Source organism: Loxodonta africana, chromosome 5 (assembly GCF_030014295.1).
Source record: "Loxodonta africana isolate mLoxAfr1 chromosome 5, mLoxAfr1.hap2, whole genome shotgun sequence".
Classification (NCBI taxonomy): Eukaryota; Metazoa; Chordata; class Mammalia; order Proboscidea; family Elephantidae; genus Loxodonta; species Loxodonta africana.
Window position 1 is genome coordinate 62,141,039 of NC_087346.1, and position 19,837 is coordinate 62,160,875.

Sequence of the window (19,837 nt, forward strand, 5' to 3'; positions counted from 1 at the left end):
TTTTGATTGCTTTTGGGAAGTGAGGTGAAGCCGAGGGGCAGGAGAAAGGAATAGTGAGGCAGAAGAAAAAAATGGAGGCAAAAACAGCTCATTCCACTTACTGTGAGTTCTATTTCCTTTAAGTTGTTTGCTGAATATGACAATTTGTGGAGAGAGAGTATCTGGACAAAAACATAAACTTTAAGTAAACTGTTTTAAATTCCTTTCAACACACAATTTCAAGCCCACTGTCTGATTCAAAGTTGAAACTCTACCATTGTTCACTGGAGAAATGATTTGGATTCATTTTGCTTAAAACTTTGCTCTACCTCGGCAATAAATGAAAGGTAATCATATCCCTTTACTTCTATTTTGATGACATGGCATGTATATGAAAGCTGGATGATGAAAAAGGGAGACCCTAAGAAGAGCTGATGCATTTGAATTGTGGTGTGGGTGAAGATAATTCAATATACCATGGACTGCCAGGAGAATGAACAAATGTGTCTTGGAAGAAGTGCAGTATGAATGCTCCTTAGAAGCAAGGATGGTGAGACTTTGTCTTACTTGCTTTAGACATATTATCAGGAGGGATCATTCCCTGGAGAAGAACATCATGCTTGGTGTTATGGATTGAATTGTATCCCCCAAAAATATGTGTTGTAATTCCTGACCTCTTTGCCTATGGTTATAATTCCATTTGGGTGTGTCTTGAGTCAATCTGTTTTGAGATATAAAAGAGATTAAACAAGAAAGCCAGTTAGCAAAGACTGGGGAAGAGAGATGCCAAGCCACATGAAGACTGCCCAGGAGCAGAAGCTCAAAGAGATAAAGACACTCCTTCAGAGCCAACAGAGAAAGAAAGCTTTCCACTAGAGCCAGGACCTTGAATTCAGACTTCTAGCATCCTGAACTATGAGAAAATAAATTTTTGTTTGTTAAAGCCACACATTTATGGTATTTCTGTCATAGCAGCACTAGATAACTAAGATACTCGGTAAAGCAGGGGGTGAGTGAAAAAGAGGAAGGCCCTCAATGAGATGGGCTGACACAGTGGCTGCAACAATGGGCTCAAACATAGCAACAATTTTGAGGATGGCACCAGACTGGGCAATGTTTTGTTCTGTTATACATGGGGTCTACATGAGTTGGAACTGACTCGACAGCATCCAACAACAAAACTTCTATTTTGGGAGTTATGAAAGCTAGTTATATCCCCTCACTTCTATTTTGTGGGCTGTTAGTGGGCTGAACACCATCTGATTCATCACTTAGGTCTATAACAGTCAGAACCCAGAACCAGTAATTTTTTAACCTACTCTCATTAGGTCTCCTTGAGGGCAAGAAATCTATCTTTTTTAGAATGTAAAAGTCCCATGACACTCAAAAGAAATCTAAAAGAAATCTTTATTTTTTAAAGCAAGACTGTCTTTTACTTTTCTTTTAACACTTTACAATTAAGCTGCCATGCCCACCTGTTCAACATGATATCCCCCAGCCCTTAAGCAGTGCCTAATACTCATGCTGGTCACATAGCTAACACTCAGTTCAACTGAGAGTTCACTTTACTTGGCCTTTTAGACCATTAAAATGATTCTCTTTTTATTTTTTCTTCAACTCAGCTGCTTTACCCTGAGCATACCTTTGCTCAATTCTAAGAACAAAATTCTATCATTTTATTATGCAATCTTGTTGTGGTAAAACAGAAAAAGTACTTTTCTTAATGAAGCTTTCATCTCTTGCTTTAGTAAAATAGATTTGCTTATTGAACCAGAATAATTTGCTATCTTATGGTAAAAAGTTTTTCATTTTTCAAAGAATATAGGACATAGCAAACTGATAGTGTGAAAACTGGCAAATCACTTTATGTTGTTTTACAAAAACAAAAAACAATTTCTGTAGAAATAATTTGTATGAGCCAATTGTTCCGATTTCCTAAAAAATTACCTAAGAGCCTACCCACCTACCATAATAAAAAAAATAGCAGGAGAAAATTCTGAAATGCTGAGATCTTAGCCTCTTTTATGTTTAGCCCCAATGCACTGAATCATAAAATACAAAATGAAACTATATACTCAACAACAGTGGCTATCTTGGAACTTCTTTAGTTAACAGACCTTACACACTTCCAGCTGTGTAACAGTAAGTTCCCTGGGAGAAATGACAGTATCACTTCATAAAAATTCATGGTGTCCCAACACCCTTTTGTTATGCAGGACTTCCTAGAGAGATAAATGCTATTAACAGTTCCTTTCTCTTTTATTAAATGTAAGCCCAGCATCCATGTTTCAGTTCTTTTTTTCTCAGCTATAACAACTTCCAGTGGACTGCTGGGTTAAGTTAAAGCTTTTGGATCAGTGTACTCTGGCACCCACTTGACTCAGTGATGGTTTCTATATACATTTTATTTTAATTAAAAAATAAAAGACAGAGAACCACTTTGATTCATGAACCATAACAAGGTGACTGATCTTCTTTTCATTTAAAATCACTATTTGTATTAATGTAGTTGCAGTTCTTTGGAATATAAATCTACTGAAGGCAACAGCATGCTGAGATATACTGTCTCATCCCAACCAGAGCCTAATCCATGATATGAATTATCTGACAGCTGGCTACTTCCTAGTTCAAATTCATATAGTTTAAATAGTCAAGCTGAATAACCTATTGGTGAATGTATTATTCAAACAGAAGAAAGAAGAAAGACAAGTGCTAAAGCTTGAGTGTGTTATAAAAGTTTCTTTCACAAAAGTCTAGAAATCTTGAATGATCATAAAACAGACTAATACTTTGTTAAATACAATATAGTTCAAAAATTATTTTTAAAGTAAAATAATTGAGACATTCTACATGTAATTATTTTCTTCAGCATTTTTTGTCTCTTAGGTCATCGCCTACTTATTTTGGATAGCATTGCCTTAAAATTGAGCAGAAAATGCCTTTGAATTAGTAGTGTATTAATTTATTTTTAAAAACAGTGCTCATTATATAAATGTCCCCAATATTTAATCTTGCTTTTATTTAAGAAAACAAAACTTTACAATTTCTGTGCAAATAGCCAAGACATTTGTCTGAAGGGCAGATATTTTCTGCCTAATTAAAAATCAGGAAATAACTGATTTTAGTAGACACTTTCATTAACTCAAAAAACCCATAGCTGTGGAGTCGATTCTGACTCAGAGCAACCTTATAGAACAGGGTAGAACTGCCCCATAGGTTTCCAAGGAGTGGCTGGTGGATTTGAACTGCCGGCCTGTTGGTTAGCAGCCGAGCTCTTAACCACTACGCCACCAGGGCTCCTTTTCATTAAAGTGTAACAAATGTTATAAAGTACACCATCAAAAGCGTACAGCTCTATTATTTGTTTTTCTAAACAACATAAACTAAATGAGTTTCCAAAAAAAAAAAAAACAAAGGAGAAATCAGGTAAATAATGAATTACATTATAAAGCATTAATATGTAGATATCTTGAATGTTTAAAGAACTGTTTTTGTCTGTGACTTAAAGGAGCCAACTTATTGCCATGATAACTTTAAATGTGAGTTTTGCTTTTAAAAATATCTTTGTGTCTAAATGACTACTTTAAGAGTATCATCTCTGTTTCAGTGTTTCCAGCTCTGATTCATGTAACTGATAAAAATAACTATCACTTTCATTGGTATAACTCTAAAATTTAAGTGAAAGAGATGGGACTGGAATTTTGGCATCCTTTTATTAAATCCATGCTCCTTTCAACACACCACACTTGCTTCAAAAGCTAAAATCCCACATGACTGACATAAAAAGAAAGCCTATTTTGTAAATTTGTCATTTTTGATCATGTTTGCATGTCAGGAGAATTAGTTCAGCTTTGATTTTTAAGTAATTGGCTTTTATTCTGAACAAGTTTTACAAAGAGAAAATAAAATGCATATTTTTATAACATTAAAAATTGGAATGTACTAAATGGATGTGGGAAAAAAGTGTGAAAATATTATAAAGCTGTTTAAGTGTTTACTAATCCATCACATTTTAACCATTACATTTTAATATGTTTAAGACCTAAGGGTATTTTATATTTCTTCCCTTCTGAAGTTGTGTCTAAAATGCCTCACTCACACTGTACACACCACAAGTTCCTCTCGGACCAGAGTCAGCCTAATGCACTTCCCTTGGGAGGTTCTGAAGCAGACAAGGTAGAAAGAGCAGTGGCACAGTTCTCCATGAAGGACAGAAGTAAACCATGTGTGGGTCTCTGGTTCACCGGTTCTCTAGTTGGTTGCCAAGTTTCCTGGAAGGTCAAATACATGCTGCTTGCACAATGTCCACAACTGCCACTGTCTGTCCTTTTCTCAATTGAAACTGTTGCCAGTTTTTAAATGCATAATGGTGGGTGATAACAATGAATGTAGAATTTATTACTGCAGTGTATTCCACTGATTCTAATAAGAAGGTCTTTCAAGTGATTTAATTGCTGTTCTCCAAAATAATCTTAAAAACAAACGGAGAGGGTTGAGAATTATTGGGGTATCTTAAAAGGATGCTGAAATATATGTGTATAAGAATAGAAATTAGAATAGTAATCTAAATTTTTAAAAAATTTAATGGATAAAGCCATTAAATAAATAGCAAATGTCAATTCACTATGTCCATTAAAAGATAATAATCCTCAGAGTTTTAGCTACTCTCCTTATGCAAACAACTCTCACAAGTCTTCATTCTATTTCCTGAGTTGCAATAAAGTGTGTTTTTCATTGTCTAAATTTTTGGTTGGATTTCCGATAAAGATTCTCAGAATTTTTGTTTGGAATCTACATATAACTTCCCTATGTGATGGGCTGAACTGTGTCCCTTAAAAAGGTATGTTGAAGTCCTACCCTTGTTATCTGTGAAGGGAAGCTTGTTTGGAAATAGGGTCTTTGAAGACGTAAAGTTAATATGAAGTCATAATGGACTAGGGTGGACCCTAATCCCACCTAAGTAATATCTTTATAAAAGACAGAGAGAGACAAAGACAGATAAACAGAGGAACACCACCATGTGATTGTGCAGCTGCAAGGAAAGGAAAGCCTGGAAACACCAGGAGCTAAAAGAGAGGCATGGAACACACTCTCCCTCAAAGCCACATAAGGAATCAACATAGCCGATACCTTGATCTCAGAGTCCTAGCCCCCAGAACTGTTAGAAAATTTATTTCTGTTGTTTAAAGCCACCCACTTTGTGGCACTTTATCAAATGGGATAGGTAAATTAAAAGGCAAGAAGGTCAAAGACCAAATGCCAAGTAATACCTGCATTTAAAGTATGGATGTGAAGAAGAAACCTGTAAAGGAGTCTGGGAAGGGGAAAGATGAGAGAATAACCAGAAGAGAGCACAGCAAAAAGATGAGAATAATGATGCAGACAGTGTCTCCAATGGTGTTAGATTATGAAAAAGGTGTTTATTAGAAGTCAAGAGAAATGAAAATTGGGGGAAAAAATGAAAATTGTAAAGTCATTGATGACTTTAGAATGGTTTTCTATCTGGAAACTCCCCCAGGAGGAATTTGGAGGCACTTTTCATTGTCACAATTTGGGGGGTGTTACTGGGACTTTAATGGGCAAGAGGGGTTATTAAACATCCCACAATACACAGGACAACCCCCTCTCAACAAAGAATTATCCAGAAAAAAAATATGAACAGTACAATTGTCGAGAAATGTTTATTACAGAAGCTAAAATAAATGAAATTGAAGAGTTCACGGGCAGTGAAAAGCTGAATATGGCATGTTAGGCTACTCTTTTAGGACTGCTGGCTTATAGAGAAGAAGGTTCAGAGGATGGATAAATGAGAGGTGAGAGGAGATGGGGATTTATTTTTTCTCAAGTGTTGTAAACTAACAGCAATGAAGAGGAGACTAAAATGGAGAAAACGGAAGAAACATACTGGTCAAAGTCCTTTAGGAGAGGTTGAAATCAAGCCAACTAGTAGAAACATTTTCTTTCAAAGGATTACAGGACACATGTTTCTCTAAGATCAGAGAAAATGAACGACTAATTTGCAAAACTATGTTTGTTTGGAGGATGGGCAGCAGAAACAGGAGAGAGAACTTGAAGAATGTATTTGAAGTTTATATTCACTGCGCATGAAAAAACAAGGTAAGCAGGTGTCCCAAGATCCATTTTCCCTGTTAGAGCAAAAGATGGGGTTTAATTCTTGGAAAAAAAGAAGGCAGCAGACCTGGTCTAATCTAGTAAACATACTAATGATAGACTTTCTGGCAAACAAACAAACTAAATGGAGTCTATCTATGGAATGCTTTTAGTAAGCTGTACCTAGTTGTCCAGGATTGCTTATGAAAATTAATTCTGCAACCTAGAAATTAATGGGATTATGGCTTCCTGGAAAATGTCCATATATGCTATGTAAAGGTCAGAGAGTAAGATGGGGATGTTTTGTACTGAGATGGCTCCTTCCGTATAAATGAGGTGATCAGATACCTTATTCAGAAACTTTACCTAACAATTTTGGCCAAGGCTCATCTAATGCAGAAAGGACCTAAGGATCTGGGTAGGTATTCCTGATCTCTCCCTGCTTCACCTGTGATAACTGCTAAGTGCTCTAATTCATGTGTGTTTCTCTTAAGAATAAAATTCTTTGTGCAGAATTGAAGACAACTAGCTGACTATGGAAACCATAATTTTCTAATTACAAATGTATAAAAAGCCTAAAAGGGGAAATTAAAAAAAAAAAAATGGTTCTTATGTCATGTCATGTTGGACATAACCAAGCTAAGAACAAAAGGAGACCCAAACAAAAGAAGTATTTAAGAGCAAACTTTCAGCACTAGAGTGAAATGATCACTGAATCAAATTATAAAAGTGACAATAGCCACTTTAATTTAGGAAAGAATAATTTCAAACAAAATGTCATCACATAAGAGTGTGAAATTGTATATGCATGATTCACTTGTAAATCACACTCCTTTATACTAACCTTGCAAACATGACAGTTTGTGAGATAATTATAAATGTGCCTCAATTTTTAAAATATTTGAAAAACAATATTCATATATTATAATATTTATATTTTTTCTATAGCCCAAAACTATGATGGTCAATATTGGATATGATTCTATTATTTTATATGGGACATAATTATATTAATACATTTCTGGACTTTGGAAGTCAGGCCTTGTTTTGCTTAAATAATTTACTAAAATCAATTTCAAAATAATAGAATAAGTATAAAAATCATTGTTGTAAAAGTTTTTTGTCTAACTAGAATATACAAACTTCAGATACCGGTCACTATCCCCTCAAAAAAAAGTTGTTCTTTTAGTCAAGGTCAATTTTGTGTTATAGATTGTGCAGCCGTTCAGATGGCCAAAGATTTGTCATGGATTGTGGATCGATAAACATTCTCTCTCATGCTGTGAAAACTGCAACAGCCCACGGAGTTTACCTACGTGAGGCATAAAGTAGTTTTCCTCTCACACAAAATTAAGAGATAAATTTGATCCGAATAAAAATAAAACTGTTTATAACCCCAAGAATGAAAATTTAACAACCTTAATTTTCTAATTTCTCAATTTTAGAGGGATATAAACACTTTAAAAAATATACTAAGCTGAAGTGTGGTTAGAAAAATTTTTTTTTTTACTTTTCCTCTACTACTGGCCTTAATTATTTCCTTCATAAATAATAATAAACATCAATACTATTCTTAGTGAAGATTATACTGTATATTATTTAATATTGCTATTGTTAAAACATGGCCATGTATATTAAATTTTAATAATGTCACCACAGGGAAAAATTATGCATCATGCACATTCTTGTGTGAAGTGTATGAAGAAAAATGACAACATATATGATACTGAAATTTTACTTATTTATTGTAGCTGGTCTTAAAGTCATTTAAGACAAAATAAGTGAACTCTTTTTTTTTTTTAAGCTATAAGCTATTTATAACACTGAGCACCAAGCATAAAAACTGTGACAGCTTGTAAATGGAAATGACTCATTCTACAAGATAGGAGGAAAAATGAACAGAATATTTTATCCAAGCCTACTTTCAAAGCCAATTCTGAATGTTCAAACTAATAAAGAGGAAGGGGAGCACCACTAGATAAAATAGGCAAGGGGTTTTAAAAGCCCATTTTAAACATTTTTTTTTAAACATATTTGACCAAAAACAAATGTTTTTAACAAATTCTCCAATAAATACCACAAATAAGAAACTTACTTCCTCTTCTACAGTCAGTTCCTTGTTATTCCACAGTTAAGATCCTGGAAACCATGGCATAAGTCCGATAATCCTAACAAGAATTATTCCTACTGGAACAATGTCATACTTGAGATGAACTTCACTGACTTAGCATCAGTGAACCAAATTAGTATCTATGAACCAGAACTTTATCAAACAGTGCATTATAAACATATCAAGTGTACACTTTGATGTCAAAACTACTCTTACAAAATGTGTGTAAGCGTATCACACACGATTCTGAGATTTGACAGAAGCCTTGATTCATAGCTCATACCTGATCAGCGATTTTATTTTCCATTCATTCATATTTACAAAATGCCTATTTCTGCACAAGGCACTTTACTAAATACTATAAGAATGCCAATACGTAAGTTTATATTTTTCTATTTTAAAGCCTGCAGTGTAATAGGTAAAACGAGATGCATTGAAATAAACATGTGGTAGATGCCATATATGTGATACAATCCAGAATGGCCTTAAGAAGAAAGTATCATTAGAACTTGAAAAGTCAATAAAGGCATTATGGATTAGGGCTATTAATCTAAAATTAATATATCAGTTATCAAAAAATATAACTACACATTTAATGAGTGATATTTATGCTTTTCCTTCTTAAAAGTTATAAGTATCGAGAAAGATGATTTGTGTAACTCCATTTCCTCAAAAATATTGATGGCTTCCTTTTCTCATTACATGTCCTCATAGAATGCAATGATATCTGCTTTAATTCCATTAACAATGAGTTACACCTAAAGTTGGAATCATTATTTAATCTCCAAATAGTCATTAAATGTTTCAAATATTTGCAGATCTCATTAAGGACTTTGGAATTAAAAGGAGGAATTTATTGAATCAGTTCTTCCAGCCTTAGCTCTTAATTTAGAGCTGGAACAACTTCCGTGCCACAAAACGAAGCATGATGGTGCACATCCCAAACAAGGCCAACAGAACTCTTGCTTGATGGATGGTAGAGTGGAAGTGTTTCACAACTGATTCTTTGGACATTAATTTTACGATTTATTTTGTACCTTCTCTTTACTGTCCCACCATCTCTCAGAGTCCCTGCTCAGGACTAGCAGCTGGGCTTCAGTGACAGAAATGAGCAAAATTCATCAGGAAGTAAAGTATATACTTAATAGTGTCATTAACTGAATGTGTGACATAAAATACATATAAATTAGGGAAATAGGAGTTCATACGCTCATTTTAAATCCTTTCCACTTTCAATAACAATGGTCATAATGCAAATCAAGCGTGGTTCCACCCACTCTGAATTTTAAGATTGTCAAAATGGGTAAATCTGATTTATTGACATAAATGTCTCCCAATTGGAACTCTAAATCCTCAAGGGCTATCTCTCTTTTCTGCTTACATCTTCATAGTAGTGTCCCAACAAGCAATTATTAAAAGAAATTGTGAATGAATGAATGAATGCATAAAGGATAAGATAATAAACGGGAAAACATCAGGCCCCAGAAAAGCAAACGAGTAGTAAAGTGCTTTTTTTTCCCCCACTACTTTATTAGTCTTAAATTTTCAACTACTGTCAATAATAACTAAATTCTGGGTTCGACAGACAAAAGAACTAAAATATGACATGGGATGCTAATGAATATGCAAGTAACTTTTTTTTTCCCTCAAATTTAAATCTCGTCTGTTCTTATACCAAAAAAAAATTCCTAACAGCTTATGTTTTTACTGTAGCATTCACAGTTTCTACATAAAGGCAGCAGGATAGCAAACTACAAATGAGAGAAATGATGCTGTGTCAGAGTAAACTGGCCATAAACGAACGCTGTCAGAATCACCCAGCACAAAGCATCCAGGGAAACCCTGTGGATGCATTTGCTAAGTATTCTAAAATTAACACAAGTTTCCAACAACTTTTCAGTGTAATAAAAATAAATGCTTTTAAACACAGCAGAATTCCCATAAATTGAGTAAAGTGAAAAAGTTAACTTATTTCATTTAAGATACACATCTCTAAGGCCTTTAAGGCAGAAAGTGAGCACAATCAAAAGTACAAAACTCATAGTTATGTACGAATCCTTCCATCTTGGAGACCCCTTCATCTCTTTTGACCCCAACAATCAGCACAGTGTGAGACACAAAGTCAGGGCCGTTTAAACGAGTGTGGATAAAAGAGAGGGGAGAGGCAGGCAGGAAATTTCAATCAATTAAACAAATATTTGGGACTTTAATAGTTACTACTGCATACCAAACATTTCTAGGTCTACATCTTCCAGACACATGGAAAGATTGCACTTCTAACACCCTTTGTGGCTAGTGTGGGTCATGTGACTACATCTGGCCAATAAGCTGTGAGCAGAAATGAAGTGAGTCTCTCCGGGGTCAGAACATTTTATTACTGGGGCCAAGGCCTCCAGTGATGTCTTTCTTTTTGCCATGGTAGAAGGCGATGTTTGCAGTGGTAGCTGCTATAATAGCCTGGATACAGATGAAGGAGACATTAAACAGAACTCCCAGCATCTTCCACAATGAACATGTAGCATGAACAAGTATTACAAAGTCACTAAGATTTAGGGGTTACTGGTTATCACATAAGCCTAGTTTATGCTGACTGATACACTGATGCACTTTTTTTCTTTGAAAAATGCCAGGTCCTCTGAATTGTTCATTATATATTAATCCATGTTCACATTTAGAACAGGATAATCTTAAGAATATTTGGAGCTAGACTTCAATGTTAGAGAAACCACAACAAATTCCTTACATTTATCCATGTATATAAAATACTTTGGAAAGAAAGTACCTAGTAAAAAAAAGGCTATTTCCAGAAAAAGCTTTTCAAAAATGTTTGACAAGCCTAATAGAGTATAAAGTTACTCATTAAAAGTAAATTAAGTAAAGTCATTATTTACAGTGGTTTGATAAAATACGATAGAGTATATACTTATAAAATTGTTTCAGATATATTTTGGCTTCTTGTAATAAATTCAAGGAAATACCAATTTCTTCTGAGCTGTTGATGTTCAAAGAGTTAATGTACTCTGCCTTTTCTCTTTCAGATTGAAATATATCAAAAGTATACAAAAACTTGGAATAGTGGGATATTCAACACATTAGAGCATATCTTTGGTCATTCAGAAACCCTGAGCATCTAAATAAATAGAACTACACTCCATGAACTTTGTGCAGTCTATCTCCTTTAAGGACTTTAGTTACTACTAAGTATGAATATTTGTTTTGTGACTGAGCCACTTTTAAGATGGGATATCTCAGAAAATACCTTGACAGAATTCATCAGTGTATCAACAAATACCACCAAATTTTAAGTTCAGAATAGGAACTACATTGTTTATTTCATTTTCCTTTTTTCAACCCTTAGAGATGGCCATAGTAGAGACATAGAGCAAGCATATACTTTTATTAAATTTGTTGACCTCATGACAATTTATGCAAGAAAGAAAAGATTCAAATTAAATTTAAATCTAAGGAGGCAGGGCCAAGGTGGTGGAATAGCCAGACGCTTCCGGTGATCCCCCTTACAACAACAAAAAAAAGTGAAACGATTATATTTAGGACAAGCTAGGAGCCCTGAACATCAAAGGCAAAGTTAGAAAACAGACCGAGTGGCAGGGGGAGGGAGAGACGGTTCAGAAATGGAGAGGAGTTACCGGACTTGAATTGCTGGGATCCCTCAGGCACCATTCCTGGGAGCCACCGCAGCAGGCCAGTAGTAGCATTCGGCCGCAGTTTCCTCAGGGAGAAAGAGCCAGCTGCCCAGCCTACTCACACCTCCGGAACCAGAGAAGAACGGCACTCTCAGCAAAAGCTAAGTACATGCATATCTTTTACTGCATCCCCCACCCCAAGCCAGCTTCAGCGGCTGTTGATTTCCCTGACTCTGAGATAGGCATTGCTGAGCACGCTGAGCCATTCTCCCAGCCTTGGAGAAGGAATACATTCACAATTGGGGGAAAAGACAATTTACCAGCTCCAATAACCTGGGGAGCTCAGGACAGAAGCGGCTCCTGTCCAGGCATAAATGGTCCATGGACTTTGAATACCTTTCCCCCCCGCATGGACCTATGTGGGCCTATTTCAGGAGTCTAGGCCCTTGCTGGCACACTCCAACCATTTCAGCTGTGCAGTGGAGAGGTGGGTGTTTGATGTTTGACACCGTTTTGCCTATTGAACAGGGTCCTCACCTACCCACATCAGGGGCCTAAGGACTGGTGGCTCCACTCAGGTCACCCAGCCATCCACAACAGGGGTCCAAGGATAACCATCTCCCAGTCCTTAAAATCAAAAGCATTGGGTGCCCATGGTCTGTCTGCAGAACCCACCCACCTGTATTCTCTAGGGAACAGAATACATTTTCCTCGCAGACACTCGGGGGACAGTTGTCAGCTCCCTGCCTTGTTCAGAGCGTGAACCCCTGTGGCAACCAGATACCAAGGTGCCCATCAACGGATAAATGGGTAAATAAATTATGGTATATTCACACAATGGAGTACTACGCATCAATAAAGAACAATGATGAATCTGTGAAACATTTCATAACATGGAGGAATCTGGAAGGCATTATGCTGAGTGAAATTAGTTGCAAAAGGGCAAATATTGTATATGACCACTATTATAAGAACTCAAGAAATAGTTTAAACAGAGAAGAAAATATTCTTTGATGGTTATGAGAGCTAGGAGGAAGGCAGGGAGGAAGAGGGGTTTTTACTAACTAGATAGTAGATAAGAACTATTTTAGGTGAAGGGAAAGACAACACACAGTACAGGAGAGGTCAGCACAACTGGACTAAACCAGAAGCAAAGAAGTTTCCTGAATAAACTGAATGCTTCAAAGGCCAGTGTAGCAGGGGCAGGGGTTTGGGAACCATGGTTTCAGGGGACATCTAAGTCAATTGGCATAATAAAATTTATTAAGAAAACATTCTGCATCCCACTTTGGAGAGTGGCATCTGGGGTCTTAAACACTAGCAAGCAGCAATCTAAGATGCATCAATTGGTCTCAACCCACATGTGGCAAAAGAGAATGAAGAACACCAAAGACACAAGGTAATTATGAGCCCAAGAGACAGAAAGGATCACATAAACCAGAGACTACATTATCCTAAGACCAGAAGAACTACATGTTACCTGGCTACAACCAATGACTGCACTGACAGGGAACACAACAGAGAACCCCTGAGGGAGCAGGAGAGCAGTGGGATGCAGACCCCAAATTCTCATAAAAATACCAGACTTAATGGTCTGACTGAGACTAGAAGGACCCCAGAGGTTATGGTCCCCACACCTTCTGTTAGCCCAAGACAAGAACCATCCCCAAAGCCAACACTGCAGATAGGGATTGGACTGGGCTATGGGATAGAAAATGATACTAGTAAAGAGTGAATGTCTTGGATCAAGTAGACACATGAGACTATGTGGGGATCTCCTGTCTGGAGGGGAGGTGAGAAGACAGAGGGGGTCAGGAGCTAGCCAAATGGACACAAAAATGGAGAGTGGAGGGAAGGAGTGTTCTGTCTCATTAGGGGGAGAGCAACTAGGAGTATATAGCAAGGTGTATATAAATTTTTGCATGAGAGACTGACTTGATTTGTAAACTTTCACTTACAGCACAATTAAAAAAAAAAAAAAAATCTAATACACTTCCCCAAAAGCATAGAGGGTTTGAAGTTAGATAGCTAGGATCAAAATCCTGTCTTTGCCATTTATTAGCTTTGAGATTTTGGGCATGTTACTTATCTTCTGTGTCTTATTTTACTCATTAACAAAATATGGATAGTAACAGTATCTTTTAGTATATAGTGTTGTGAGAACTAAATATGGTAATGCAGATGAAATATTAAGAGTCATACCTCGGCTCAAGTATTAAAAATAAATGTTGTTATTGCCCGAAATGCAAAGAATAACTGAAGCATTGATTGATTCATAAATACATATATTTACTTATAATATTACGAGAGGTATACAGAATATGTATGCCACTTTCCACACAGAAAAATTACCTAATTATGTATGTTACTTGTTATGCAGATATCTACAATTACCAAAGGAATCCTAGCATTTCTTTCTGATATTATTAGTTGAAGAATATATTTTATGCATTTTAAAATAACTATTAAACTATAAATTAACTGAAGAATAAAAATAATTTAAGAAGTATAAGATACAAGTTGTAAAATCCAAAAGAAAACAGAGAAACTATAAAGTACTTCTTTTTATAGGTTTCTTGTGAAAATTCAAAAGCACATTTATTTCAACACATTTTATCAGTAAATCCAATGAACATGTGCAATATTTTAAACAAATTTCTGTTCCAACCTTGAGCTTCCCCCATAATGGCAATGGTATTATCTTGCCATCTAGTGGCAAACGTATATCACTGCAGGGAAATAAAAGGACTAAAATTAGATTTTCGTGTTTTGGGCATATTGCATTTCAAATCTTAAAATCAGATCACAGAAGAAGAGCAATTTTGTAATATTACAATATTAAATGTAGTATGAGAAACTCATGAGATATAAAAGAATGATATACAAAAGGCTCAAATGTGGCCTAGTTTACTAAACAGTACATAACTATTAATAAATACCTGTCTGTGAAAGTATAATGGAAATTTTTTAAAGACATATGCTTCATAATACTTCATTATCCATAAATTTTAATCTTACAATAGTCGTAAATATTTCAACATGTTCATATATTTAGAAAAAAAATACATATCAATTGTAACAGTAATGATATAATACTCCAAGGCACAAAAGAACAGAAAGATGAAATATAATGTTTCTATATATACAAATGTAAACACACACAAATACACATACATGCACACACAATCATTTTTTCAGAATAATGAAAACGAAATGCTCATTATCATTCGTTGTTTTGTAGTTAATGATTTGCCCGAGATTAAATATGCCCAACCCAGAACTAAGGATAGGAACTTCACACTTCAAACACCATGTTTTTTTAATCACACACTGTCAACTCACTAATGTAAAATTTCTTTATGATACAATTGCAGAATGGGATGCTCTAATATTTTCATTTAAAACCCAGTTACCTAAAATACAGCACAATATCGTAAGTTATTTATTTTTGAGAATTTTTAACATATACCCATTGTTATGGGCAGATAGATTTACTTTAAAAAAAAAAAAACTGTTAAATATTAGAAGACAAAGACAATGGAGCTAAAGGACGTCTGCGGAAAAGTGAACTCCAGATGGCAAATCTAAGCTAACATGTATGAGGCGGAAGGCTTTGTGGACTCCCCAGATTGCAATCCACCCCTCATCTCCTCCCACTCTGACCCTATCTTACTCTATGAGGAGGCTTCATACATCTCCTTCTACACACTCTGGTCCACAAGTCCAAACTCAGACCACTCTGCCCCTCCACCCCCATATCCCACCTCCACCCTTGTTCTCAAAGCAGGCTCCCGCAGTTTGGACAAGGAATTCTGGAATCACGGCTACCTGGAGTGTGTGCTAGGTTTGAATGAGCATTTCTCCTTGGCCACCAAGGGATCCTCATCCCACATGGAGGGACACTGCAGAAGGATAGTCAGAATAGGGATCCACTCAAGGGTCTAACAGTAGATCTGGTATGTATGTAGTTGGAGAATGGAAGGATGGTGTGGAATGATACTATCCAAAAATCAAAGAGAATCCACATGATCAACATTTTTCTTAGCTTGTCAATCCAGGGTCTTGTTCTAAAATGGCGAGTATCAAGGTTTCCATCGAAGCAAACAAGACAGGAAGTATGGGTAGCTGTCCTGGTGTGCATCTATCTGTTGGAACCCATGAGAGTCTCAAGTGAAAATTGGCATCCCTGACCCTTGACATCAACTACAGAGACCAATTTTCCCTTCATATATGAGATGTCCATCCTTAAGTATGTGTTCATTTTGCAGGAAGCATGAACATTCCTGATATATAGGACACATTTTTAGTAGATGTAGACATATGTATACACTTACCATGCTATTCATTTTTGAAGACGAGGAGCCTGCCCTCTGCTTTCTTAAACTATTAACTTCTTCTGCATTTCCATCTTTTGGTTTCAAAATCATTCTGCTACTCCCTGTAGTTCCTTCTGATGAGGATCGTAGTCGCCTCTCTATGAATCTTCCTTCACGATACGGACTGAAACTACTGGCAAGAACTATTAAAAGAAACATGAATAGATATTAACATAGATACTTAAACATAGCTTTTGAAGACAAATGGAAAGCTCACGATGTCATTTAAAATTCTCAATCACAAAAACTTAAATTAGCAGTGGTAGTTTGCCTTATCATGAAATCTCTTTGAAGGTCAAATCCTTTGGAGTCATTCTTGGCTTCTTCGTATCTCACATTTCTCACATATCATATAAGCAAATCTTATCCTTATTACTTTCAAAATGTATCCAGAATCTGATCACTTCTCACTGCATCTCCAACTAATATCCTAGTCCAAGCCCCATCAACTCTTGGCTTGATTAATGCAACAATCATTTGTCATCAAGTCAATTCTGACTCATGGCGACCCCATGTGTTTCAGAGTAGAAATGTGCTCCGTAGGGTCTTCAGTGGCTGATAATTCAGAAGTACATCTCCAATCCTTTCTTGCAAGATGCCTCTGGGTGGTTGAACCTCCAACCTTTTGGCTAACAGCCAACTGTGTTAACTATTTTTAACACACAGGGATTCCAGATTAATGCAACAGCTTTCTAATAGTTCCTCCTACCTCATCTTCTACTATCCTCCCCTCTTTCACTCTGCTCTTGCCACATCAGACTTCTTGCTATTCCTGGAATGTGACAGGCATGCTTCTGCCCCTAGGTCTTTGCAATGAATATTCTTCTGTTAAATATCTGTATTGCTTACTCTCAGATCTTCTTCAAATTTCTAGTTAATATGTTACCTTCTCACTGGTTACTATCCTACTTATATTTAAAAATGCAAACTACAACCCCACCCCACCCCAACCTAATTATTTATTCTTCTTTAAGCACATCCTCAGCAGTTATCACAAAATGACAATTAATTTATTTGTGTATTAATTTTCTGAGTCTCCCTAATAGAATGTAAGCTCCACAAATGTGGGAATTTGTGTCTGATTTGTTCATTGCTATATCCCTAGTGCCTAAAACTGTGCTAAAAACAACAAATATTTTTGAATGAATGAAAAAAATGAGTGAATGAATTGTCCTGTTTAGGCTTATCTACTGGTTGATCTCAAGACTTCTGGACAGAACTGATTAGTTCAATGAATGGCAATTCTTTTCAAATAACTTGTTAAGCCAATGAATAAAAAACTGTCAGAGAACTCGACACTCCATTATTAATCATGATCTAATTTTGTACCTAATACAGTCAGATGTGTATTAAGTACAGTGGCTTAAATATGCTTCATAACAGATACAGAATTAACATGATATTATGAAATTTAGCGTTTATACCAACTCCTCAAAGCAGAAAATGCACTTACTTATCATTATTTTTAAAATTTTAAACACAGAATTTTTAAATCCTCATGAATAGCAGGAAAATACTCCACAAAATAAAGGAGACTATACTACCATCTTTTCCTTATTGATGTTACCAGCGTATGTCCCCTTCTGTGTTACAATTTTATCAAGTTGTAGATGATAATGGCTAAATAGCTAATGTCCAGGAAAAAGTAACTGGTTGTCAAATTCAGTGGAATTACTTTAGTGTATTAAATGGCTTACAGTTAGGATCCTAGTCAACAGATTATTAGTCAGCAAGATAATTGTGATCATTCTCTAGTTTCCACAGAAGTAAATATATACAGTATTCAATCAGACCTTGAGGGAAGCCATCATTTTTAAACAAGATCTGGGATCCACCATCTGTTGACAATGTGACCTCATGAAATTATTTAACTTAATGCTAAATCTTAGGTATTATTAACTACCACCTAAAATTTTTATGAGGACTAAATAAAATTAAAGAACCAAAACCAAACATGTTGCCATTGAGTCAATTCTGACTCATAGAGCCCCTATAGGACAGAGTAGAACTGCCCCATAGAGTTTCCAAGGAGTGCCTGGTGGATTTGCACTACCAACCTTTTGGTTAGCAGCCATAGCACTTAACCACTACGCCACCAGGTTTTCCATTAAATAAAATACTGCATGTAAATTACTTAGCACCTTTTCTGGCTCATATTAAGTATAAACAGAAAGGAAAACAATCATCATCATTCTTATAAGTACATTTCTATTAAAAAAAAGCTAAACAGGTGTAACTCAAGCCAAGAGTACAGGCAAGGCAACCAAGTTCAAAAAATGAAAAAAGTAGGCAGTTGTTTAAAAATCATCTTGATTCAATTGTGGAAAATATAATATCGAGACAGCTTGAAAAAAGTAGAAAATTAATTCATGCATTTAAAACTTTAAAATTACCCATGTTTATGATGGGACCAGTTAGATAAATCATATAATCCTACTCTTCTTGACACAATAATACATCATTTGCCCTATTATTAATTTCATTTAATATTTTTGTATTATTCTTACTGTGTTAGGAAAGCCAGGGTCATGGCCTATAGTACAGTGTATTCATTAAGAGCCTGAGCTTTGGGTTCAGATAGCTGTAATTTTGTTTGTGCTACTTCCCAGCTGTATGATCCCTGGGCCACAGTTTTCACATTTATAAAATGTGGACTATACTAGTGCCTAGCCGTGGTTAAGCACTTGGCTGCAAACTGAAGTCAGCAGTTTGAACCCACTAGTGTCTCTATGGGAGAAAAGACATAGAGATCTGCTCCTGTAAAGATTATAGGCTTGGAAGCCCTATGAGCCAGTTCTACTTTGTCCCATAGGGTTACTATGAGTCAGAATCAACCCAAAGGCAAAAAACAACAACAAAAGGAGTCCCTAGGTGGCCCCTATGCTTAAGCACATGTCCACTAACTGAAAGGTTGGCAGTTTGAACTCACAGAACTGCTCTGGAAGAAAGACTTGGTGATCTGCTTCCAAAAGGTAACAGCCAGGAAAACCCTATGCAGTGCATTTTTACTCTGCAACTATGTGTCGGAATTGACTCAAAGGCAGCAGGTTTGGTTTTGGTTTTACTAGCACCTACTACGTGGGGTTTGTATCCAATTCAATCACTTAACTTTGTGACTTTGGACAATTTACTCTACCTATCTCTGTTCCAGTTACTTCACCTGTAAAAGTAGTTATAATAGTAGTAGCAATTTCAATCAATCATTTGAGGGTTAAATGAATTGATACATGAGTGATGGTCAATTTTGTGTCAAACTGGCTAGGCTATGATGCCCAGTTATTTGTTAAAACATTAATCTTGTTGCTATAATTACATGTGATTAAAACAGTTGGCCTTAATCTGCTCTTAAGCAGATTACTTCCCATAGTGTGGGTGGGCCTCAACCAATCAGCTGAAAGCCAAAAGAGTAAAAAGGGAGTTTCCTTAGTTGTGTTCTACCTTCTGACTATACATAGACATTTTGCCAGAACTCTTGCTCTCTTTACTTTTTCTCTTGCCTGACATACAAATTTTGAAACACAAGTCTGCAGAAGTCTCTAGCCTGCCACCTGACCTAATAATTTTGGATTTGCCACAGTCTCATGAGCCAGTTTCTCAAAGGAAATCTGTATCTATAT

The 19,837-nt window shown here is 36.0% G+C and overlaps 1 protein-coding gene across 8 annotated transcripts in view; it reads right to left on the reverse strand.

The window, feature by feature from the left end:
• The window catches only part of CCSER1 (coiled-coil serine rich protein 1), an 845,607-nt gene that overhangs the window by 641,564 nt on the left and 184,206 nt on the right, over window positions 1–19,837 (reverse strand). For all 8 annotated transcript variants that reach the window (XM_064285541.1, XM_023553241.2, XM_023553242.2 and 5 more), the window contains one exon: window positions 16,179–16,363. In XM_064285541.1, the coding sequence (XP_064141611.1) occupies window positions 16,179–16,363 (185 nt within the window). The remainder of the gene's footprint in view (window positions 1–16,178; window positions 16,364–19,837) is intronic.